The sequence below is a fragment of the Prionailurus bengalensis genome, chromosome E4, assembly GCF_016509475.1.
Source record: "Prionailurus bengalensis isolate Pbe53 chromosome E4, Fcat_Pben_1.1_paternal_pri, whole genome shotgun sequence".
Lineage (NCBI taxonomy): Eukaryota > Metazoa > Chordata > Mammalia > Carnivora > Felidae > Prionailurus > Prionailurus bengalensis.
In genome coordinates this window covers 26,552,544-26,578,965 of record NC_057360.1, presented here as the reverse complement: position 1 = coordinate 26,578,965, position 26,422 = coordinate 26,552,544, and the positions used below count along the sequence as shown (strand labels likewise).

The 26,422-nt window shown below is 41.2% G+C and overlaps 2 protein-coding genes across 5 annotated transcripts in view; one reads left to right on the top strand and one right to left on the bottom strand.

Annotated features, from left to right (window-relative positions):
* Positions 1-26,422, top strand: part of CACNA1E (calcium voltage-gated channel subunit alpha1 E) — a 497,518-nt gene that overhangs the window by 61,048 nt on the left and 410,048 nt on the right. The window lies entirely within an intron of this gene.
* LOC122475904 (60S ribosomal protein L35-like) lies at positions 14,002-14,730 on the bottom strand. The gene is given in 3 exon segments (XM_043568049.1): positions 14,002-14,136; positions 14,363-14,503; positions 14,505-14,730. Coding segments are annotated over 3 exon segments (396 nt in total). The 5' UTR covers positions 14,625-14,730.

The window sequence follows — 26,422 nt, the reverse complement described above, 5'->3', positions numbered from 1 at the left end:
CAGAAGCTGAGGGAAGCAATTCCTCTTGAGACTGACTTCCAAGTACGCAACCAGCCATCTTGTCTTCAGAGAAAGGCTAGCACTGCCTCCCTCTCTTCTTCAAAGCTTCTCCTTACATCCCAACCTATTGAAATCAGGCTCAGCATTCAGAAAGCATGCTATACTGTCTTCTCTTCTAGGGAGTCTTTCCCTGCTTCCCTTATCTGTTGTCATCTCACATTGTTTTGAACTCTCACTTTTGTATCTCTCTGGGCATTTGTCTCAGCTCAACATATTATTAATTATTTCAGACTTTCCCTGAGTGATTGTGTCTTTCACCTTTTTTTATGCCCTATGATCCTTACTGCATATAACTCATGCATATAGCAGGGACCTGGTGAAGGTTGTTGAATTGAACCCATTCAAGTTCAAATACAAGCTTCAGACATGGTAGGTACAGAGAAAAGTTAGAAGGGAACTAAGATTCCTATGTGAATGTTTGTTGATTCGAGAGAGAAAGAGAGAGTGCAGGCAGGAGGGAGGGAGGGAGGAAGGGAGAGGGGGAGGGAGGGAGGGAGGGAGGGGGAGAGAGAGAGAGAGAGAGAGAGAGAGAGAGAGAGAGAAAGAGAGAGAGAGAGAGAGAGAGAGAGAGAGAGAGAGAGAGAGAATGAATCCCAAGCAGCCTCCACACTCAGCATAGAACCTGACATGGGGCTTGATTCCATGACCCTGGGATCATGACCTGAGCCAAAATTAAGAGTCAGATGCTCAACCAACTGAGCAACCCAGGTGCTTCTGAATGTTTATTTTTTTAATTAAAGTTTTTCTGGCTGAGATATAATTGACACATAACATTGTATTAGTTTTAGGTGTGCAACATAATGATTTGATATATCTATATACTGCAAAATGATTATCACAGTAAGTTTATTACTATCTGTCACCACATATAGTTACAATTTTTTTTTCTGGAGATGAGACTTTTAAGATAGATCTATTCTTTTAACAACTTTCAAATATACAATACGGTATTGGTAATTATAGTCTTCATGTTGTCCATCGCATTCCCAAGGCTTATGTATCTTATAACTGGAAGTTTGTGCTTTTACACCACCTTCCTCCATTTCACCCACCCCCCACTCCCTGCCTCTGGAAACCAAGAGTCTGTTCTCTGTAGCTATGAGTTTGTTTTGTTTTAGATTCTACATATAAGTGAAATCATATGATATTTGTCTTTCTCTGTTTGACTTATTTCACTTAGCATAACATCCTGTAGTTCCATTCGTTGTTGCAAATGGCAACAGTTCCAGTGTGTATGGAATATTGGAATGTTCCAATGTGTACACACACACACACACACACACACGCACACACACACAAACGCACCCACATCTTCTTTATCCATTCATCTACTGATGGACACTGGGGTGGCTTCCATACCTTGACTATTGTAAATGATGCTACAATAAACCTATATCTTTTCAAGTTAGTGTTTTCATTTCTTTGGGTAAATAACCCAGTAGTGGCAGTAGTAGAATTACTGGGTCATACGGTATTTCTATTTTTAATTTTTGAGAAACCTCCATTCTGTTTTCCACAGTGGCTGCACCAGTTTATGTTCCCACCAACAATGCACAAGGATTCCCTTTTCTCCACATTCTCACCAACACTTGTTATTTCTTGTCATTTGATGATGGACATTCTAACTGGTGCGAGGTGATATCTCATTGTGGTTTTGATTTTCATCTCCCTGTTGATTAGTGATGTTCAGTATCTTTTTCATGTATCCGTTGACCATCTGTATGTCATTTTTGAAAAAATGTCTATTTAGATCCTCTGCTCATTTTTAAATCATATATATGTGTGTATATACATATGTGTGTGTCTGTGCGTGTATGCGTGTGCACGCGTGTGCGCACACACATATTTTTGGTGTTGAGTTGTATTAGTTCTTTATATATTTTGGATATTAATCCAGTATCAGATATATCATTAGCAAATATCATCTCCCATTTAGTAGGTTGCTCTTTCAATTTGTTGATGGTTTCCCTCCCTGTGCAAAAGCTTTTATTTTGGTGTAGTACTTCCCTTGCCTAGAAGACATATCTAGAAAAATGTTGCTAAGGCTAATGTTAAAGACATTACTGCCTATGTTTTCTTCTAGGAGTTTTGTGTTTTCATGTCTAACAATTAGGGGTTTAATCCATTTTGAGTTCATTTTTGTGTATGGTATATAAAAATGATCTAGTCTCATTCTTTTGCATGTAGCTATCCAGTTTTCCCAGCACCATTTATTGAAGAGACTGTCTTTTCCCCATTGTATATTCTTGCCTCTTTTATTATGGATTAGTTGACCAAATAAACAGGTTTATTTCTGGGTTCTGTGTTCTGTCCCATTCATCTATATGTCTATTTTTGTCAGCACCATACTTTTCTTTATTACTATAGCTTTGTAGTATATACTGAAATCTGGGATTGTGATACCTTAAGTTTCATTCTTCTTTCTCAAGATTGTTTTGATAATTTGTGGTCTTTTGTGGTTCCATAGAAATTTTAGGATTATTTTTTCTAGTTCTGTGAAAACTGTTGTTGGTGTTTTGATAGGGAATGCATTGAATCTGTAGATTTCTTTGGGTAGTATGGACATTTTAACAATATTGATTATTCCAATCCATGGACATGGTAGGTCTTTCCATTTGTTTATATTATCTTCAGTGTCTTTCATAGTTTTAAGAGTACAGGTCTTTCACCTCCTTGGTTAACTTATTCCTAGGTATTTTATTTCTTTTGATGCAATTTTAAATGGAATTGTTTTCTTAATTTCTCTTCCTGATAGTTTGTTATGAGTTTATGGAAAAGCAACAAATTTCTGTATATTAGTTTTATATCCTGCAGCTTGGCTAAATTAATTACTTCTAATAGTTTTTTTTTGGTAGTCTTTAGGGTTTCCTATGTGTAGAATCATGTCATCTGCAAATAGTGACAAATAAGGACAGTCTAACTTATCCTTTCCCAGCTTGGATTCCTTTTATTTCTTTTTCTTGTGTGATGGTTGTGGCCAGGACTTCCAGGACCATGTTGAATAAAAGTGGTGAGAATGGACATCCATATCTTGTTCTAATCTCAGAGGAAAAGCTCTCAGTTTCTCACCACTGAATATGATGTTAGCTGTGAGTTTCTCATTTATGGCCTTTATTATGTTAAAGTATGTTCCCTCTAAACCCATTTTGTTGAGAGTTCTTACCATGAACAGATATTGCTTTTCTCAAATACTTTCTCTGTATCTATTTATATGATCACATGATTTTTATCTTTCATTTTGTTAATGTGTATTGTATTGATTGATTTATGGATATTGAATCATTTTGCATCCCTGAAATAAATCTCACTTGATTGTGGTGAATGGTCCTTTTAATTTATTGTTGAATGTGGTTTGCTAATATTTTGTTGAGGATTTTTGCATATGTGCTCATCAGAGATACTGGCCTGTAGTTTTCTATCTCTCCCTTTCTTTTCTTTTCTTTTCTTTTCTTTTCTTTTCTTTTCTTTTCTTTTCTTTTCTTTCTTTCTTTCTTTCTTTCTTTTTCTTTCTTTCTTTCTTTCTTTCTTTCTTTTCCTATCAGGGTAATGCTGGCCTCATAGAATGCATTTATTTGGAAGCTTTTTTTTCACCTCTGCTATATTTTGGAATAGTTTGAGGAGAATAGGTATTAACTCTTCTTGAAATGTTTGGTAGAATTTATCTATGAATCCCTCTGGTCCTGAACTGTTGTTTGTTGGGAGAGTTTTGATTACCAGTTCAATTTTGTTACTAGGCCAATTGGCCTGTTCATATTTTTTATTTCTCTTGATTCAGTTTTGGAAGATTGTATGCTTCTAGGATTTTATCCATTTCTTGTAGGTTGTTCAATTTGTTGGCATATAATTTTTCATTGTAGTCTCCTATAGCCTTTTATGTTTCTGTGGTGTTGGTTATTTCTCTTCTTTGATTTCTGATTTTATTTATTTGGGTTCTCTCTCTTTTTTTCTTGATGAGTCTGGTAAAAGATTTATCAATTTTATCTTTTCAAAGAACCAGCTCTTGGTTTCATTGATTTTTTCTATTGTTTTTTTAAATCTCCATTTCATTTATTTCTGCTCTTACATTTATTATTTGCTTCCTTCTGCTAACTTTGGGTTTTGTTTGTTCTTTTCTAGTTCCTTGAAGTGTAGGGTTAGCTTATTTGAGATTTTTCTTGTTTCTTGAGGCAGGCCTATATCACTACACATTTTTCTCTTAGAACTACTTTTGCTGTGTCCCAAAGATGTTGGACTATACTGTTTTCATTTTCATTTGTCTCCATGTATTTTTTCTTTCCTCTTTGATTTCTTCATTGACTCACTGGTTGCTTAGTAGCATGTTGTTTAACTTGCATGTGCTTGTGTTTTTTTCCAGTTTTTTTTTTCTTGTTTCCAACTACCATTGTAGTTGGAAAAAATGTGTGATATGATTTCAGTTTTCTTAAATTTAGTGAGATTTATTTTGCGGCCTAACATATGATTTATCCTGGTGACTGTTTCATGTACACTTGAAATGAATTAGTATTATGTTGTTTTGGGATATATACCCGTATGTACCTGTTAAGTTCACCTTGTCTAATGTGATATTCACAGACTGTTCCCTTATTGATTTTTTTGTCTGAATGATGTATCCATTGATGTGAGTTAAAGTTTCCTTCTATTATTGTAATACTGTCAGTTTTCTCCTTTATGTCTATTAATATTTGCTTTCTATGTTTAAGTTCTCCAGTATGGAGTACATTAGATATTTACAACTGTTATATCCTCTTGTTGTGTAATAATTTTATTATTCCTAATTATAGGCTTTTCTTTTCCACTTAAAGAAGTCTCTTTCACACTTCCTATAAGGCCAGTTTAGTGGTGATAAACTCCTTTAACTTTTGTTTGGGAAACTCTTTACTTCTCCTTCAATTGTCATAGATAACCTTGTCAGGTGGAGTATTCTTAGTTGTAGGTTTTTTTTTTTTTTCCTTTCAGCACTTTGATGTATCATGCCATTCCCTTCTGGCCTGCAAAGTTTCTGCTGAAAACCTAACTGATAGCCTTATGGGGTTTTCCTTGTGGTTTACTAGTTGCTTCTTTCTTGATGCTTTAAAAATTCTCTTTATCTTTAACTTTGACATTTTCATTAATATGTGTTGTGGTGTGGACCTGCTTGGGTTCATATTGTTTGGAACTCTCTGTACTTCAGAATCTGGATGTTTGTTTCCTTCCCCAGGTTAGGGAGGTTTTTAGCTATTATTTTTTCAAAGAACTTTTTTTTTTTGCCACTTTTTCTTTTTCTTTTTCCTCTGGGACACCTATAATGCAAATGTTTGTTTGCTTGATGTTCAAGAGATCTATTCTTATTTTGTTTTATTCTTTTTTCTTTTTGCTGTTAAGCTTGGGTGATTCTTATTACCCTGTTTTCCAGATCACTGATCTGTTTCTGCATCCTCTAATCTACTGTTGAGTCCCTTTAGTGTATTTTTCATTTCAGCTTTTGTATCCTTCAACTACTATTGGTTCTTTTTTTATATGTGTTTTGTCTTTTTTGAAGTACTCACTATGTTCATCTACTCTTCCCTCCACTCCAGTGAGCATCTTTATGACCATTATTTTGAAATCTTTATCAGGTAAGTTGGTTATCTCCATTTCATTTAGCTTATTTTCTGAGGTTTTGTCTTGTTTTTTTTTTTTTTTTCCATTTGGTATGTATTCTTCTGTCTCATTTTGCTTGACTTTCTGTGTTTGTTTCTATTAATTAGGCAGAAGAGCTACTTCTCCTAAACTTGAAGAAATTGTCTGGTGTATGGTCACCCCTGTGCAGACTGTGTGTGCCTGGTAATTTTGGCTGGCTGGCTGGAGTTGTAGCTGACTTGGGTTGTGGATTCTGGGGCACTTCATGCTGTGGTTGCCCTGGTAGGATGACTAGAGTTGAAGTGGGCATGGGCCAGGGTGGCCCGAGGGTTCCCTGGCAGGACAGCTGAACTTCAAGTGGGTACATGCTGGTAGAGTGCTGGGGCTCTCCATGAAGAAGATATCCTGGGAGGACAGTTGAAGCTGACATAGGTACAGGCTAGGGTGTTGTGTGGCACTCTGTGCATGGGGTGTCCTGGTGGGGTAGCTGGAGGTGAAGTAGGGTGTGGGTTGAGGGGTCCTGGCACTCTGTATTGAAGATGTCCTTGTTACTTGTCTGGAGCTGAAGTGGTATGAGCTAGGAGTGGTTCTGGAATGCTTTGTGCCTGGGTCATCTTGGTGATCTGGCTGGAGCTGTAGAGAGCACTGACCAGGGGTTTCCTGCACTGGGGCCACTGTGATAGGAGGATTGGGTTAGTGTGGCCTAGAGGCCTGTGGCTCACCGAGGTGCTAGGCTGGCTGGTCTCTGCTCCCATCCATACTGTCAAGGTAGAGGGGAAATGTAAACTGTGGCTCCCACCAACTTCTTCAACCTGAAGAGAGTTCTAGCAGCTACCCCACATTTGGCAGAGTTCTAGGGCTGGTTCCTTTATATTTTAGTTGCCCTTTTATTTTCTTTTATTCCCCCCCCCCCCATATTTATATTTAAATTCCAGTTCGTTTCAGGTGTAGAATTTAATGATTCATCACTTACATACAATACCCAGTGCTCATCACAAGTACCCTTCTTAATACCCATCGCCTATTTAACAGGTCTCCCTGACCACCTCCTCTCCAACAACCCTCAGTTTGTTCTCTATAGTTAAGAGTCTGTTTCCTGATTTGCATCTTTTGTTTCCCCCTCACTATGTTCATCTGTTTTGTTTCTTAAATTCAAACTGCGGCATTTTTTTTTTCTGTGCCCTGGGGCAAGTGAATCTACTCACAGTCTCTTAGTACTATTCCTCCCCACTGCAGTTTGCAATGTTGGGGATGAAGGTTTCCTTTGTTACCTCTGTCTCTTTTGCCATTCTCTCTGTAGTCTGTCTTTCATTATACAGAAGCTATTAAGTCAGCCCTCTGTTCTTCAGGAGGAACTGTTCTATATATAGGTGTGGATTTGGTGTGTCTAGGGAGAAGGTGAGTTCAGGGTTTTCTTATGTCACCATCTTGGCTCAGAAGTCCATATTTTATTTATTTATTCATCTGTTGATGGGCACTTGGGTTATTTCCATGTTTGGCTATTGTAAATAATGCTGCAGTGAACATGAAGGTGTAGATATCTTTTCAAAAGAGTGATTTCATTCCATTGGGATAAATACCCAGTAGCGTAGTTGCTGGATCATATGGTAATCATACTTTTAATATTTTGAGGAACCTCCATTCTATTTTCCATGGTGGCTACTCCAATTTACATTCCCACCAACTTCGTACAAAGGTTACCTTTTCTCCACATGCTTGCCAAGGCTTATTATTTCTTGTTATTTTAATGATAACCATTTTAACAGGTGTGAGGTGATAGCTCATTGTGGTTTTGATTTGCATTTCCCAAATGATTAGTGAGGTTGAGCACCTTTTCATTTATCTGTTGGCCATTTTGTGTATCTCCTTTGGAAAAATTCCTGTTTAGATCCTCTACTCATTTTTTGGTTAGAGTGGTTTCTTTTTTCCTTTTGAGTTGTATGAGTTTTTTTTTAATATTTTTGATATTAACCCCTTATCAGATATATGATTTATAAATATTTTCTCCTATTCAGTGTTGCCTTTTCATTTTGTTGGTGGTTTTCTTTAATGTGCAGAAGCTTTATAGTGTGATGTAGTCCTACTTGTTTATCTTTTCTTTGTTGCCTCCCCTGTGAATTTTGATTATAGTATCTCTACGCCAGGTATAAATGATGGAGTAGGAGTGGAGGTGGGGACAGAAAGGAAATAAAGGGAATAAATGGAGCACTTGGGGGTGCTAGAATTAGGAAAGTATGTCTGTGGCAAAATGCCCTTAGAGAACTACAATTCTGAGTATGAGCCTGACCACCATCCTAACTCTTCCTTGTTTAAAATTTAAAATAGTCTATGGGGAGATATTCTCTTTTTAGGATCATTATTCTGATTTTATTACAGAGCTCAGTTGGGAAATTAATTTTTTATTTTAGGAATTTGCTAGAATATATCTGTGGCAGAAACTGGTAAATACTCAATAAGCTCATTTCCTCCTCTTCCTGGGCATATAGCTTGACTACATTTCTCTGTCTTTCTTCTCCCTTGTAGTTAGGTATGGATGTAAAATGGAACCCTGGCCAGTGGAATATGGGCAAAAGTAATGGCTGGCTAGGTCTGGCCCTTCCTGCATTATCATCTATGCTTTTTCTCTTCTTGTGTGCTGGCTGAATGCCAGAGATCCAGTCTAGAGGAGCACTATCCAGTAGAACTTTTGTGGTGATGAAATGTTCTAGAGCTCTGCTATCCAATATGGTAGCCATGCATTTACTGTGCACGTCAAATACAGCTAACAGGACTGGGGTACTGAATTTTTAATTTTATTTAATTTTAGTTAATTTAAATGGCTACAAGTGGCTAGTAGCTACCATGCTGGATAGCACAGCTTTTAATGGAAGGAGTCTGGTCTCTGAGTGACTGGATTGAGCAGAGTTCTTGGCCTACCTGCACAACATGGTAAAGTGCATGAGAAATACATATTTACTGTGTTAAGACACTGAGATATAATATCTGTTCCATAAAATGAGGGATACCTGCTGATATACCTACACTAAAAATTCATATGGTATGCATCTTCAACTGGAAAGCAATGTGGCTGGACAAACCCAATATCTAATATCAAACCTAATTATCTAGTGTCATTCCTGAATAGACAATTTAATCTTATTTCACCTCCCTTAAGCTCCCAGTTTTGCCCCTCATCCTATTTTCTCGGAGGGAAGTGATGAACAAAAGGCCATGAGGCAAACACTACCTCCTTTTCCTACTCAGGGTAGAAGAAACTGCTCAGGGTTCTGATTTCCTCTCCATCCTAGCTCACTCTGTAGGCTTGGGCAAATCACTTGTTATTATCTCTTGTTATTGACTTCCTTACCTATAAAATTATGATTTCAGGATTTGCTTTTTTTTTTTTAAATATATGCTCTCTTCAGCATCCTGTTTCTTCTTCTTTGCTTGGGTGATCCTCACTCCAAGTGCTTCTGGCTCAGGGCCCTTCCAGGCCTTTCTAAGTTCTATTCTGTGCCTCTGTCTTCACACCTTCATGTCTTTCCTCTTTATCATTGATTATGCCCATACCTGTTAATACTGTCTCACACCTTACTCACTTTCAGCCTCTCCAGCCTCATTTCCATGTCAAACTCAGCTCAGATGGCTTTTAGGAATATCACTATAATGCCCTTCTGTTCATCTTCAAAAGGGTGGGATCTGGGAACAGATGAGTCTCCCCTGTCTGAGTACTTAATCCTGTGACATGGTTTTCTCCCATATCTATAAATTCTAGGCTTTTACTTCCTTCACTCCCAGAGTGTCTGAAGAATTAAAAGTTTGTAAATTGCCTTGAATTCCTTGGGGATAACTAGCGAGTGTAAAGAATAAAGATCATTTCATATAAAGCTGTTGAAAAACAGGGAGCGAATTGATTCACAGTCTCCCCCATTGGGCTATGATTATGAGTGTCTCAGATGAAATATCACATTTCAGCAAGACAGGTGATGCCTGTGTTAGGCTGCTAATTGTAATAAAAAGCTTAATTTTCACTTCTGTTTCTCATTCCAGTGGGTTGGGGAGTGGGGGTGGCAAGGATGGGGCTATTCAGGGAGTCTTTATAAGCTTGTCCTTGAGTTGGTGATGGGAAAATGATTGTTCCAGCATTGTACAGTCAAAGCTTGACTGCTGTGTGCCATTAGCTCCCCAGCTATTCTGTTTCTCAATAACATTATCATTTTTCCTGTCTCCTAAGGTATAAGCTTTGCATTCATCACTTACTCACCTACTTCTTCCTTTTATTTTCCTTACGCTTGTCCTCCCCTCCTTTTCTTGTACCCCCCCTTTCTCTTTTCTTCCCTTCCTTTCTTTTACCATAATTCCTTAATAATTTTGATTATCTATTATATTGAAGAGACTGAAATAAGGTGATGAATGAGATAAAAAAGTTCCCTGCCATTGTGTAATTGCAAACTATGATGGTTGACAAACAATGATACAAGGAATTCTGACAAAGAATTATTTAGTTGTTCATTCAACAAATAATTGAAGAGAGCTTACTGTGAGCCAGGCAGTGTTCTACAGACTTAGGATACACCAGTGAACAACTGATAGTGGGGATATGATGGGCAAAGCACAGCCTTCTCTGAGATTGCAAAGCAGGTAATCTTGCCTCACCTAAAGGGTCTAGAGGGACCCCAGAGAAGAGGTGTTTTGATTGAACCCAGCAGGATGAGAAGAAATTAGTTTGGCCAAAAGGGTCAGGGGAAATGGTTCAGCTAGCTGTTGCAGAGGAGGAGCTTGTGAGAAAGAAGGAAAAGAGTTTATTCACTGCTAGTGCATATGGTGTATGGGTCCAGAGTGGCAAAAATGAGGCCTGAGACCCAGGCAGGGACCAATCCATAATGGCCATCTAAGCCACCGCAGTGAGTCCAGAATTCATTCAGGGCATTTGAAGACCACTGAAGGTAAGGACAATTTGTATTGGAACTGTCCAACAGAACTTTCTGTGATGGTGGAGATTCTGCGATGGCCAATATGGTAGCAACTAAGCATGGTAACTTTTGCACACTTGAAATATGGACTATTGTGCCTAAGGAACTGAATTTTATTTATTTTATTTAAATTTAAATGGCCACACGTGGCTAAAAGCTACCTTATTGGACAGTGCATATCTGAATCATCTTTTCAAATCATATCCAGAATTACAACCACATGTTTTCTGCACTGCACCGCCACGTGGCCTTCTGCTACTGTGAAGCCTTTCCCAACCACTGAGGCCCCAGCTACCAATCAAATCTCCCAGTTAATTGGATAGCAACTTCCTACAGGTTCTTATGTGTGTCTGCCTTCTTCCTTCACACTCTCAGACTGAGGACTACTCTTGGCTTTTGTTTTTATCCTATGGCAGGGCACATAGCCTCTGTTCACTGAGTAATTTTTGTTTTGGGATTGACTCTTGTTTTCCTTCTTGGGCTGATTATGGGTAAAAAGCTCAAGGATGCAGACACTAGCTTGGTCTATGGGCTGCCCCATTAGATTTGTATATCCCAGCCCCCTGAATGTGCATGGGGGACATCTGCCTGAGAAGCCAACCTGCATGGCCTCTCAGAGTCCTGCCAGAATCTCTCACTTGTCCACCCCTTGGACACTTCAATTCTGTGAATGAAGTGAGGTAGAGGGATTCTCTGCTTCTTCATGGAAAGGCAAGATGTCACTTCATGGCGCCTTGTTGCCACCCAGAAGAACTGTTGGGTTGCTCTTCTAAAAGCCTTATGGTGACAGGGGGCTTGCTTTCCATTCCTGTATTTTCTCTTGACAGTCAAATCACTTTCCCACTGGGGTTTACAGCTTAAAACTGATTGGGAAAGGGTCTTATTTCCACGCTTATGTTTTCAGCTTGAAGCATAAAAGAAAATGTTCTTATGCTTTCAATTGATTTGGGGATAATCAATGATCCACCACTTTTCTTGCTTCCCTCAGTCACCAGAGCCAAAGATGTGTGAAGCTCCCACCTGAGTTCTCTCATGTGATTAGCCCAGGGCTAGTTCTTCTCTCTCTGGAAGTACAGATAGTGTTGCCCCATTTTCAGAGTACATAGAAGATAAGGGACGTAGTAATTTTAGTGATGGAATGAAGATTTTGCCCTGGCAGAGTCTCAGTTCCCACTTGGAGAATGTATTTTCATAGAATTAACGACAGACTGTTGCAAATATCATTTAGTCAGTGCTTATATTTTCTCAGTGTCCCTTCGGTTGTTGTCACCTGCAGTGACAGGGGCCTCATTGCCACTTGAGGCTGTTCTCCTGTCCTCAGGCCCTTCTGACTATTGGAACATACTTCACTGGGCTGAACTAAAATCTGCCCATGGGAGCTTTCACTCCTGGCTTCTGGCCTTCCTCTGGGGACCTGATAAGCCCAGCCTCATCATCCCTCCTTCACATGAATAGCCCTGAGTATTTGATGATAGCCCAGTCTTCTCTTCTCTACTAGGCTCCCAGAGTTCTTTTAATGATTTCTTGGCGGATGGGATATCAAGCCCCAGTCCTCTTGGCTGGCCGTTTTTAGTTTCTCCTCAGAGCAAGCACCCAGAAAAAAACAGATCAGCTTTATGTAGAGATGTGGAGAATTAGCATCCTGGGCAGAAATGGCATGAAATCTTGTGTAGTTGTGTATCACAGGGAGGCCCAAAGTAGTGGTCCTGCCTGCATAGTGAGGGAATCTTACTTTTTGTCCTGTGTCCTCAGACAGACTCAGCTGTGGGAGGATATGTCTCTCATTTGCATCAACACTGTCTGGCACAGTGTCTCATCCAGAGTGGGTACTTGGTGAATATTTGCTGTTGGGCTGTGGGGATGATATCAGTCCTGCTTTAGAGCAGAGGGCGTCCAGAGGGAGAATGAAATGAGATGGGATGCATGTAGGATCTAAAGAGCACTTCAAGTGAGGACACAGAGCTTACAATTAATTCAAAAAATAAATGAAGAGGCAGTGGAAGGAACTGAAGGAAGAGACTGAAGTGGCTGCAGCCACAAGAAAGATGATATTAGGAGAGGCAGGCTCTGTATTGGGATGGGAGAGGTGAGAAGCAGAACGCTTGTTGTTTTCCATTTCTCCAGGAGACTCCTTCTTGAGGCCTCCCCCTCTGCATAAATGATGGCCACTCCTTACAGTGGCTCTCAGAAGCAGGAGACAGGGCAGGACTGTTGTGTTCTTTGTTCAGATGAGCAAAGCGCCCAGGGGATTTGCCTCACCTTCCCAAGGGAAGAGGATCAGTTATGGACCCAGTGTTCCTGCGGCCATTCATGTCACTGTGGGGATTGGCTTCAGTGAATTCAGGGATGGCCAGAAATGAGAGGTTAGGAAACTGGAGAAAGTTGAGAGAGCTTTTAAAAGAAGCCATGCTGTTCGTGGTGTTTGGTGGTGCCAGTTTGATTCAGTTCAGTAGCTATTTGTTGAGTCTCTGTGTGTCCTTCCTGCTGGAAAGAATAGTCATGCACTCTATTCCTTCAGAAAAGCAATATGGGCATGAAGGTCAGTGACAGCTACCCATCAACAGGGGAATGCGTTTAATTTATGAGTTGGGGAAAGATATAACGGGCTCAAAGTGGTTGCTGAAAGCCATACCCTTTTGTATAATAAGAGATTAGAACTTGGTGTCTCTGGCTTAGAGGTGATTCTCTTAGGCTGCCAGCTCAGTGCTTGGCCCTGTGGCTCCACGTCTGAGAGCCCTAGGTCCTGTGGAAGTCACAAAGATGAACAAGATATGGTGAGCCACGACAAATTACAATCTAGCAAGGGAAGTAAGTCAAATGGACATGTAGCTATTTAATTATATTATTCCACTATGCTGTTTTTACAAGGGAGGGAGAAATTGCTTCCTACTGAGAGGATAACTAGAAGCTTCATGAAGCAGGAGATAATTTGACATGCTGTTTGACCTCCAAACTTCCCCTGCCCTTATCTTTCCATCTCTATACTTTCCACCCAGGTGGTCAAACCAAAATTCCAGAGGAGTCATTACTGATGCTTCTTTTTCCTCTTCTCTGACATCCAATCTGTTGCTGGTTTGCTTAGCATCTATCTCCAGCATAGAACTTGATTCTATCCATTTCACTCTATTCACTGTCACCACTGAAACCCTGGACACAACCACCTGTTGCTGGGACTGTTGAAAGAACTTTCTAGGTGGCTTAAAATTCTGCTCATTTTCCTAGCCTATCAACAGTTTTTTTGCAGCAGCCAGAGTAATCTCCCCAAAAGGTAATTCAAGATCCTGGCACTCCTCTGCTCACAAAACCTATGTGGCTTCTTATATTAGTCAGTGAAATATTTTTTCACAGGTTTGTTTTTTTTTTCCAGTTTGCATTTTATTGATGCCAGTGTTCAGACCTTGACCACATATTCCTGCAGTGGGAACAGCCTCTCCTCCTGCTGCTGCTTCTTGGTCTTCAGGTTCTCTTTGTGCTTGGTCAGCTGGCAGCACCTGGCATATGTCTTCCTGGGCTGCAGATCCAGGGGCTTTTTCTTCTTCTTCTTCTTCTTCTTCTTCTTCTTCTTCTTCTTCTTATGTTTCTTTATTTTTGAGAGAGAGAGAGAGAAAGTAGGGGGGGGAACAGAGAGAGAGGGAGACAGATCCCAAGCAGGCCCTTTGCTGTCAGTGCAGATCCTGATGTGGGGCTCAAACCTGAGCCAAACTGTGAGATCGTGACCTGAGCCAAAACCAAGAATTGGATGCTTAACTGACTGAACTAGCCAGGTGCCCCAGGGGCTTGTACTTCTTTCCCTTGTACAATTTCCTGAGGTTCCCTTTCTGAGTCTGGTTAATGACAGTGAGAACATGGGCAATAGATTTGCTAACAACTCAGATCTTGGAGAGTTTGGAAGGAAGCTGTGTGGCCTGTCACTTTGGTGACACACAGCTGGGACAGTTCTATCTTCAGGTTTTCTAGCTGTTTAGACAGCTCCCTCTTCTTGCTATGAAGGTATTGAGCCTTAATCCTGGCCATGGCTACACAAGCTGCTGCCACCTGCTCCTTGGGGAAGAGAACAATTTTAGATATTTCAAACAAGGAATATTAATATAAGATTTTGTTGCATAGATGAAATAGAGGATGGGAGGCAACCAGAGCAGGAAACCGCTTCTAACTCTAGGTTGGTAGGACCCAAACCCCAGAACCTAGAAGCTGCTCAACCATGATGCATCCTGCCTGGTGGGAGCTGTGACCTTAGAGGAAGGGGATGTCTTGTGGGAAGCTGCAAGGACAAAGGAGATGCCACCATTGTTGTAAAATGCCAGTTGAAACCAAGAAGAGGGGAATACTCCGGCCTCTCTCTTCTTCCTGTATACTAGTCTTCCATTATCAAGACACCTTGAGAAAGGCTGAATGGTAGAAATAGATTGACAGAAAGTAGGTGAAGACTGGCATACTCCCAGCTCTCTGCCATTGCCTGCAGGGCCTCACCTGATCTGCCCCTGACCACCTGTCCATCCTTGCCTTGTACCAACCTGTTTTCCTCCTAGCAGGTCTGCTCTGCCAGTCTCCTTTCTGGTCCTGGAGTATCCCAGGCTCTTCTTTCCGTACTCCTTTGGATAATGTCCTCTCTTTCTGGAATAGGCATCCCTTGGTCACTTTCATGGTTGGCTCCTTCTTTGCATCCTTCAGTCTTAGCTCAAATGGTATCTCCCCAGGGGGCCTTACCTGACCACTTTATTTATTTATTTATTTATTTAAAGTTTATTTTTTAGAGAGAGAGAGAACAGGGGAGGGGAGAGAGAGAGGGAGACACAGAATCCGAAACAGGCTCCAGGCTCTGAGCTGTCAGCACAGAGCCTGACACGGGGCTTGAACCCATGACTCATGAGATGATGACCTGAACCAAAGTCAGATGCTCAACCAACTGAGCCACCCAGGTGCCACCCCATTTAAAGTAGCTGCACTCACCTTACAGATGACTACTCTGTGATATCACCCTGGCATTTTGTTGTGGTGCTTATCATAATCAAACTTATTTATTTGTTTGCTATTTATTAGTTGTCTTTCCTGAGTTCATTCAGGTCTGTGCTCAAATATTACCTCCACAGGAAGGCCCTCTATGGCCACCCAAGCTGAGGAGTGCCCCTTTCCTATCACATTCTGTTTCACTACACAGCTTAATCAATATTCTTTTTTATATAGTTAGTCATTGCTTGGCAAACACACCCACTCCTCTCAGCCCCACCCCCAACCCATACATTTTTATTCCCCACTAGATTATAAACTCCGTGAAAGCAGTGTGTAGATATTCACTTGAAAGGAAAGCCCCATGAAGGAAGGAGACTTATGTGTCCCATTCAGCTGCGTGAACTGTTATAAATGTCTCCAGCACTTAGAATGATGCCAGACGTAGTACACACTTAGTGAATCCCTGTGGCAGGAACGAATAAATAGTGTTGAAGTTGAGTAGAATCTCAAAAAGCAGTGATGGGAGAGAAGAAAGAAGATTCTCAACCAATGGAAAAGCAGAGATATTGGAAAGTGTACATTTTGGGAAAGACGAGAACTTTGGTTTGTTGGAATGTAAGGACCGTGATGGGTGTTAGGTAGGGGTTAAGTCAAAAAAAGGCAGGTTGAGGCCAGATTATGGAAGACCTTAAAGGCTGTTCATGAGTTTATTCAGTTAGGTATGAGGGAGCTGTGAAATACTCATACTAAGCCCTGAAATACACATAGAAAGTGTCTGAAGATTTGCTTCACTTTTAACACCAGTGACAATTCTGTGGCTTTCTGAGAGTCATAATTGGTTTAGACAGAGGGATGCCATTAGCAAAGATTGGTGAACTTAAGAGGAATTCTAGTTTGGTTAATTGGTTGAATCATTTATTCATCAAGGATTGAGATACCTGGTAATAACCAAGTTCTGTGCAAGGGAAGAGACATTTAAATGTAAAGCAGGATATTAATGTAAATGTAAAAATGGGATCCCTTCCCTTGGGCTCACTGTCTAATAAGGGAGGTAAACGTGTAAACAGGTCATTATAATGCAGTGTGATATGTGCTATTAGAACTCTGTGTACCATGGGTGGGGGCAGAGCAGGGGGTAGCAGCCAGCTCTTCCTGGGTCTGTTAGGAAGGCTGTTCACATCCCAGGCCAAGCTTGGAAGGTGAGCAGGCAATGGCAGGAGAACAAAAGTGTGAAGGGAAATGAAAACAGAGGGAGCAGTATAAAATGTAGAGGGGTACAAGAGCCTGGCTGTCTGGGAAACCGGAAGCAGCAGTTTTGTGTGCAGAGTGTATGGGGGCTGGGCAAGTGACCAGGGCACCATGGATTGGATGTAATGAAATGTGTGAGGTCAGAAATATGGGAGGGGCTAGGTAATGAAGACCTTTATCACCTTAAGGTAAGGAGTTTGAAGAAGAGGTCTGTTTCCTCCCACTCCCTGACTTCTTATAGCAGAAATGCTCTCTTTGTGGCCCTGTCATACCCAATTTACACTCATTCATGTTCATTTTTTTGCTAAAAGTATTGAATAAGTTTCTATTATATGCCAGACACTATCGTATACATTGAAGATACAGTGGTGAATAAGGTAAACAAGTTGCCCTCATGGAGTTTATAGTCTAATGGGGAAGGTACATACATCTATATGTGTGTATGTACATATTGTGTATATTTATTTGTTACCAAGTAATGATCAATTTTGTGAAAATAACATTTATGTGTGTATATGTGTATACATTATTTTGCCAAGTTAATTATTAGTTCTTGGAAAAATAAAACACTGTAAAGAAATAAAACACAATGAAAGGGGGTGTTTAAGTTTTAGAAGGTATTCTGTTCTGTGGAAGTGACATGAAAAAGATCTGAATAGAGGAGCAAGCCAGGTATCATGGGGAAGAGTGTTTTAGTCAGAGAAGACAGCAAGTGCAAAGGCCCTGAGGCAGGAGATGTTCCAGGAAGAGCAAGGAGGACAGTGTAGCTGAAGTACAGTGAATAAAGGAAGAGGGATAGCAATAAAGGAAGCAATTAGCAACCAATCATGGTGGGCTTGCAGGTGATGGCTGAAGTTACAGATTTTATTCTAAATGTGATGAGAAGTCATTGGAACGTTTTGAACAATACATTATGAAAGAATCATGCTAATTGTTTGTAAGTAATAGCCTTTAGGGGGACAGGGGTGGAAGCCAAGAGGTGGGTTGGGAGGCTGTTGCAGTAGTGTAGGTGAGAGATTATGGTGGCTTGTTGCAGCTTAGCATTGATGCTGTTGTTGAGAAATGGTCTAGATATATTTGAAGATGGAGCCAGTAAGTTTGCTGATGGATTGAATGTGGGGTGTTAAGGAAAGAAAGAGGGAAATCAAGGATGATTCCCAAGGTTTTTGACTTGAGCACCTGGGTGAACAGCGGTGCCATTTACTGAGACAAGAGACAATGATGGAAAAGCAGATTTGTAAGAATGTAAAGAGCAGGGAAGTCAAAAGTGTTAATTTGGAGACGCCTATCAGGCACCCAAGTGGAGATGCCGTGTGGGTAGCTGGATGCACAAATCAGAAGTTAAGGGGCAAAGTCGGAGCTGGAGGTAGAGTTTTGGGAGCATGCACATGTTAGGGTTAAATGCTGTCCCTGTGGTCCTGACCATTTTTCCAGGACAGAGCAGTGCTGCTCCTTCCATGAAGCCTTCCTTGCCTGTCCTGGGCCTTTCCTTTGCCTTTCTGTTATTTCCTTTAAGCTGAAGACTTTCATTTGGGCAAGCTGTGCCTTCACCTTTGATTTATATCTCTTGAAGCTTCACAGGACCTTGACTGGGGTGCTTAGGCTGAGGGGTGCCGACCTTCTATGTCTAGAGGCAGGTGGGCCATGTTTCCCAAGGTTGTCTGTGGCTGATGTTTGGGTCTATCAGACACGCATAAAGACAGATTCAAAACATCATCATAGAAACTAAAGGCAAAAAGACACATACTGTATGATTCTGTTTATATGAAATACCCAAAATAGGCAAATCTGTAGAGACCGAAAGCAGATTAGTGGTTGCAGGAGCTGGGGCAGGGGGATTGGCAAAAGCCTGCTTAATGAGTAGTTTCCTCTGAAGTAATGAGAAAGTTCTGTAACTTGGTGATGGTTGCACAACATTGTGAATATGCTTAATGCTGTTGAATTGTATACTTTTAAGTGGTGAATTTTATGTATGTCAATGTTACCAAAATGAAAAAAAAAAATACCCCAACTATGTCATCAGGGATGGTTTCCACAAGACTCCTCATTGTCTTCTCTTTGAGGCAGCTTCCCCACTCACCCTGACTCCCTGTGCTTAGGTAGAGATGGAGGCTAGGGGCTGGGCACTGGGGATGGGGGAGGTTGGATGTGTGTGGCTGGGGGCTGGCACTGATCTGCTTCAAAGGGCAATCTGTCTATTTATAGAGAGAAGTGGAGGAAGGCAAGGTCAGGATTACAGAGCAGGGTCAATTTATTCCTACCCAATCTGAGGTCTGGTATGCACATGGGGTGGGATAAGGGCTGGCCACAGGGGCTAACAAGCTGGCAGCTGTGATGGCCAGTCATTTGTGGCCCACCAGTACATATCAGGGTGGTTACTGACACCCTTTCTTGCTCAGTCCTTGCTGCCAGAGGTATCTGGGAAACTCTGGGTGACTTGTGTTGCTGTTTGTAAAGTCTGGCCTTTCTCTTTCCAAGCTGGGGAAGGAGCCCACTAGAGAACCCCATGAGAGAAGCTGGAAAAACCAAGACATTCCTAATGATCTGTTTGCCCATCCCCCTATTGGGTGATCACCTTTAGATTTTTAGGGCAAGGTTCTGTGGGCTGTGCTTTGGGGTTTCCTAAGGAACCATTAGCTTGTCAAGCACCTGAAATTACCAGGTAAAATGTAAGATGTTTTTATTTTCGGGCATATATAGTGTTGCCTTTGGTAGACTCTTAGCATATGTGTTACTTGGGAGGAAGAACTTACTAGCTATTGCATTAGCACGGATGAGTGAATCAGTCCAGGGACAGTCACAGGGGGCACCAACGGATTTGAATGAGGAGGGTGGTGATATTTCCAGAGATAGAGGTGGAGGACAGAGATGGAGATCCAGAAAAGTTTGAGACCATGTGGAGTCTTCAATGAAAATAAGCAAAGGGGAAATTGTATAAAGATATCTGGTATGCTGATATTTCCAGCATTACTATATTAGGACTGGGTGTTTGCAGCCCCAGGTCTGTAACTTGGGTGTGACTCTGGAAATAGGAGTTGTCTTAGTCAGCTTGGGCTGCCATGACAAAACACCTTAGGCTGGGTGGCTTAAACAACATACATGTACTTCTCACAGTTCTGGAGCTGGAAGTCTAAGACGAAAGTGCTGGCAGAATTGGTGTCTGGTGAGAGCTCTCTTCCTGGCTTGCAGACAGCCACCTTCTTGCTGTGGCCTCACATGGCAGAAAGAGAGGGAGAGAGAGAAAGAGAGCAAGAGGTCTCTGGTGTCTTTTCTTAAAAGGTAACTAATCCTATCAGACCAGCACTCCACTTTACGATCTCATCCTTTCTGACACCTTAATTACTTCCTAATGACCCTATCTCCCAGTGTAGTCACATTGAGAGATAGGACTTCATCATATGAACCAGAGCGGGACAAACTCAGCCCATGGCAGGAGTCATAACCACACAGCCCCAGGAATGCTCTCTGGCAGGGTCCAGAAGTCTAGAGATGAGGCCCAGTGGCCTGGGTTCAGAAACCCACTCTAGGGATTGTGAGTTGTATCCTGGGGTGTTCTTTGTGAGAACCAGCTCAGCTTAGGACTCACCATGTAGATGAAAACTGAGGAGACCCCGGACCTGGAGACCCTGTGTCTCAGGGATGAGTCACAGGTGGACCAAGCTCCCCCTGGTATTCTGAAACACCTTGTAGGGGTCGGGACACATGTGGGGCTAGGGGCCAAGGCAGTCCTGTAGTGAACTGTGTCTGGAAAATAGAGTGCAGTAAATTCTTGGCTTATGGAATGTCTTCAAGGCTCTGGTTGAATAATATATGCAGACTGGGTTTGACTCCTAGGTGGAACAGAAAGCTGCTGAAATTGTCTGTCAGAAAGTGCCATAGCCCAGGAATCTGGTTAATGATTACAGGTGTGTGTGTGTGTGTGTGTGTGTGTGTGTGTGTGTGGTGGAGAGACAGATCTATCCTGGGCCAAGTGCTGGGTAAATGAAGGAGAGCCTCTTGTTGACCCTAGGATAATAGGCACAGAATATTATTCTTAAGAAAATTACATGGCAGGTCAGCACAGAAGGTGTAAAGCCCAGGAAGTTTGGTGCTTCCAGAATATAATCTCAGTGTCTTTTCATTCGACATTAAGATGATCTGATCTTCTGATCTTACCTCCCATTTTTCTCTACAGGGAAAATCTTTTAAAATGTTTATTTATTTACTTGAGAGAGAGAGAGAGAGGGAGAGAGAGAAAAAACAGGCGAGTGTGGGGAGGGGCAGAGAGAGAGGGTGAGAGTCCCAAGCAAGTTCTGTGCTGTCAGTACTGAGCCCCACGTGGGGCTCAATCTCATGAGCCTGTGAAATCATGACCGGAGCTGAAATTAAGAGTCAGGCGCTTAACTGACTGAGCCACCCAGGTGCCTTGCCACTGGAAATCTGTTTTCTGATACTTGACTAAGCCTTACTAACTTCAACCTTCTTACCTTTGCATATAAGCTTCCTTTTGGCCAAATACGACCTTCCTATTCTTTCTATTCTTTAAGAACATCTCAATCCTCACCTCCTCCATCCTTCTGATTCCTCTAGCCCACAGGGATCACTCTGTCTTTAGACATCTTAAAAGGTTTAAAATTGCTTTCACTTCTTGGTAAAATCATAGCTTTTCCAAAAAGAGAGATTTCAGAGATGTCACCACTATAGTCAGCGACAGAGTGGATGACCGACCAACATCCACTGAATGGCAATTTATGCAATCCTAAAACTCAAGCAGTCAGTGTTTAAAAAAGAAGGAAAAGCTAGGCAGGTGGAAATATGTGTGATCAATGATTAATGAGCCTCCTGAAAGGGAGTGCTTTAGGAATAAGACAGAGCAGTACCATCACTGGAAGCAAATATGAAATTGTGGCTCTTGGAGCAAAAGAAAGCTTCCCTTAATTAATGGGTAGCTGGCAAAAAACAAAACCGGTCATGAGAGGGGCTGAAATGGGGAGCAGACTGAGAACGGATAGCTTGAAGATATAGGTAGGTGATGGTGGCAATTTTGAAATGTCATGTTTATCAATGAATAGTAAATGACTGATGTAGTGGAAGATGGAGGGCTGGTTCTGTAGAAAGGTAAGGATGGGGTTTGTGAAATGAGAAGGGAGTTAAATGTAGATAGCTCTATTAGAAGATATGTCAGTTTGCTTCCATTCTAGGTGTTGTCTGTGAGCATGAATGGATTTGCTCTGTGGAGTGCTGGAGGCTTCAACAGCTGCAGGTGTTGTTTACATGTTCCGCTCGCTTTCATGCTGAAGTGTGGTGTATCTGTTAAATACAGGCTGTGGGGGTAGGCTGTTTGGGCTCAAATTCTGGCTCTATTTCTTACTAATTATGGTTCCTTAGGAATGTTAACCAAACCTCCCCATGCCTCAGTTTTTCTCGTCTATAAAATGGAGTTAATAATAGTAACCCCCTTAGAGTGTTTTTGTGAAGATTATAAGAAGTGTAATGTATGTAAGCATTCAGGAAGGTCTGGCATGTTGAAAGAGCCAGTACAGCCTTAATTCTTATTACCATTGGTTGTGAGTGACTTCACTGATTTTATGCTGTCTTCACGTCTTTGAGGATTGGACTGATAAAGGGCTAGTGCTCTTTTTTGGTGGAGGCATTAAGAAGTTGTAGGCCAGTGTGTACTCACCTGGCCTTAAAGGCTTTGAAAGCCCTGATATTTCAAATGTTTGAAAAAAAATGTTTACAACTTTTGAAAAGTGAATACCAAGAACCTCTTCCCAGGTTTGTGGGTTTGAGGGGCTGGAGCTGTTTGTGTCTCTGTCAGTCACCATGTGTTACAGAGGGGACTGGTGCCTGCATCTGGGGACAGAAAGTAAGGTAGAGATTGACTGTTGGCCTTCAGACAGGACCCTTAAGGGATGCCATGGATTGTGATATGGTGGATTCTCTGGGCCAAAGACAGTTGTTTCATGTGACTTTTGATCCCTGACCAGTCTAGGGTATGGGGAGTGTTTACTGAAAGAATGGTATCCTCAGGGGCTTGAATTCACATCAGGAATTGACTCCTCACCACTTGTGTGACTTTAGACAGCTACCTAACTTCTCTGGGCCTTGAAAAATAGGTGGAATAAATAAGATAACGTATGTAGAGTGTCTGGCACATAGTAAGACTGAGAAATGTTAATTCCCTTTTCCTCAGTGTTCTCATCTCTAAAATGTGGATAATAAAAAATTCTGAGGCTTTAATAATAATTATAGATAGTAGGTATAAATTCATTCATTCAACAAGGGTTTTTTTTTTGTGTGTGTGTCATCTATATGTCAGGCACCATCTTAAGGGCTTAGATGTCCTAAGATGTTATGTTTAATTCACATAACAGTGAATTAAAGATATGTGCCCTTTGTAGTTTAAATTTTAGAAAGGGAAGATAGACAATAATATAAATGAATAAAGTTTCTAGTGTGTTAAAAGATGCTAAGTGCTGTGGAAAAAATAAAGGTAGGATAAGGAGGCTTGGGGCCGCTAGGGGTGGGAGCAGTATGCAGTATTAAATAGGATGGCCAAGACAGGCTTCATTGACAAGGTGGTATTTGTGCAAAGACTTAAGATGAGGAACTGAATCATAATGACATTTAGGGGAAGAGCACTCCATGCAGAAGAAAGAGCAGTGCAGATGCTGTGGGAATGTGTGTGGCATATTCCAAGAACAGCATGGAGGTCAGTGTGGCTGGAGCAGAGTAAGGGGAGAATAGAAGGAGACCAATTCAGGGGAGTAAGAGAGAGCCAGACCATGTAGGGCTTTGCTGGCTGTTGGGAGGGCTTTGGCTTTTACTCTAAATAAAATGAGGATATGTCGCAGGATTTTGAGTAGAGAGGAATGATTATATCTGCCTATTTAAGGGAATCACACCGCACACTGGCTACTGTATCCAAAACTGACTGGAGAAAGGCAAGGGTGGAAACAGGGAGACCAGTTAGAAGGCTATTGCTGTGTCCAGGTGAGAGATGATGGTGGCTTGAACCAAAATGGTAGCAATGGTAGGTGAGAAGCAACTGGATCTCATATTCTTGAAGGTGGAATCAATAGGATTCATTGATGATTGGATATGGGGTATGAGAGAAAGATAGGAATCAAGGATAGTCTGAATAACTAGGAGAATGCCATCAATAAAGAAGAATATGGAATCAGTTTGGGTGGGGAAAATTAGGAGTTTACTTTTGATCAGGTTGAATTTGTGCTAATATTAAATATCTAAGTGGAAAAGTCATGCAGATAATTGGTTATATGTGTCAGAAATTTGGGAGCGAGAAATGGCCCGAAATACAAATTTTGGAATTGACAGCATATAATTGGTGATAACTAAAGTCATGAAGCTGGATGAGGTCACCAAGAAAGTGAGTGTAGACATAGAAGAAAAGGTACCCAGGGCTAGCTCTGGGCCTCCTTAACTTAAAAAAGTTGGGCAGAAGTACAAGAATCAGCAAAGGAAGTTGAGGGGAAGTGATCTGTGAGGTAGAAGGAAAACCAAGGGTGGTTTAATGGAAGCTGAACTTAAGAAAGTGTTTCAAGGAGGGAGGAGTGATCAACTGTGTCAAATGATGTGACAAGTCAAGTTATATTAGTAACCTATTGTGTAACAAATCACTACAAAACTTAGTAGCTTAAAATAATAAACATTTACTGTATCACAGAGTTTCTGAGGGTCAGGAATCTGGGAGTGGCTAAATTGGGTGCCTCTGACTCAAGATCTCCTACAAGGTTGTGGTCAAGCTCTCATCTGAGGCTTCTGTCATCTCAAGTCTAGACTGGGGCTGGAGAATCCTACTCCAAATTCTTGTAGTTTTTGGAAGTCCTCAGTTCCTCATTGGCTGTTGTCCAGATATCTCAGTTCCTCACCATGTGGGCTCTTCCATAGGCTGTCTGAGTGGCCTTATGACATAGTAGCAGCTTCTTCTCATGTGATCCAAGAGAAATAGAGAGAGTGTAAAAGAGCACCTGAGAGGGTAGTAATGGTCTTCTGTAACCTACTTTTAGAAGTGTTATACCATCACCTCTGGATGTTCTTGGGAAGAGATGACACAAGGGCATGAGTACCAGAGGGTGGGAGTCATTTTGGAAGTTGATTACCACACCAAGTATGACAAGAAGAATTGATCATTGGGTTTAGCAACGTGGAGATTATTGGTGACCTTAACAAAATCTGTGAAGAGAAATGTTTGATTGAAGTTGATGTGAGAAATATTGGGAAGAGGAGTACTGGGGCAATGAGTATAGACAACTCTTTTGAAGAGTTTTCTGCAGAGAGGAGCAAAGAAATGGGGTAATAGCTGGAGAAGGAAGTGCTTTTTCCTAGGATCAGAGAATAACACTATGCTTGTATGTTGATGGGAATAGTCCAATAGAGAGTGGAAAATTGATTATATAGAAGAGAAAGTACTGTCCTTGAGTGGGAGAGATAAGAACTTGTGTCAAGAAGGAGGGGTTGACTTTAATGTATTTTTAAATGTTTATTTGTTTTTGAGAGAGTGCAAGCAAGAGAGGGGCAGAGAGAGGGGGACAGAGGGTCAGAAGTGGGCTGTGCACTGACAGGCTGACAGCAGCGAGCCTGATGTGGGGCTCAAACTCACGAATTGTAAGGTCATGACCTGAACTGAAGTCAGTTGCTCAACCTAGTGAGCCACCCAGGTGCCCCTAGGAGGGGTTGACTTTAGATGGAGGCAGGCTGGATTTTATCTATAGCATTATTTGGGAAGATAACTATGTGGTATGTGGGCAGATATGGTTATGAGAGTTTGTGGAATTATCTTCTGATTGCTCCATGTTTCTCAGTGAAGTATCATCAGTTGGGCTTGTTAGATAGTGTGTGTGTGTGTGTGTGTGTGTGTGTGTGTGTGTGTGTATATTATTTTTGAGAGAGAGAGAGGCGAAAGAGAGAGAGAGAGAGAGAAGAAGAAGAAGAAGAAGAAGAAGAAGAAGAAGAAGAAGAAGAAGAAGAAGGAGGAGGAGGGATAGACGGAAAGGGAGAAAGAGAGTCTTAGACAGGCTTCATGCCCAGCACAGAGCCCCATGTGCATTGACTGTGAGATCATGACCTGAGCCAAAATCGAGAGTCAGACGCTTAACCGACTGAGCCATCCAGGTCCCCCAGATGGTATATGTTTTAAAAAATCATGGCTTTGATAGCTTTGGTAACTTTGATGATGATGAGTAACTGTGGCCACAGTAAAAGCACCTTCTGGGTGATTCCTTTTGCTTTAAGTTAAAAGTAGAATTTTTGTTCTCATAACTTGTCCAGATAGTGGGACATCTACTCTTCATAGAGTAACATGGAAACAAAGATCTATTTACCCTAAAATAAATAACTTATGCTAAGAAACTATAATAGACAAAATTACAGGTCAATATTCTTGATGAACATAGATGCAAAAAATTTCAACAAAATATTAATAAGCTGGATTCAACAATACATTAAAAAGATCATACACCATGATCAAGTGGGATTAATTCCAGGGATGTGAGGATAGTTCAATATCCATAAATCAATTAATGTGATATGCTACATTAACACAATGAAGGATAAAAATCATACAATCATATCAATAGATGCACGAAAAGCATTTGACAGAATTCAACAAC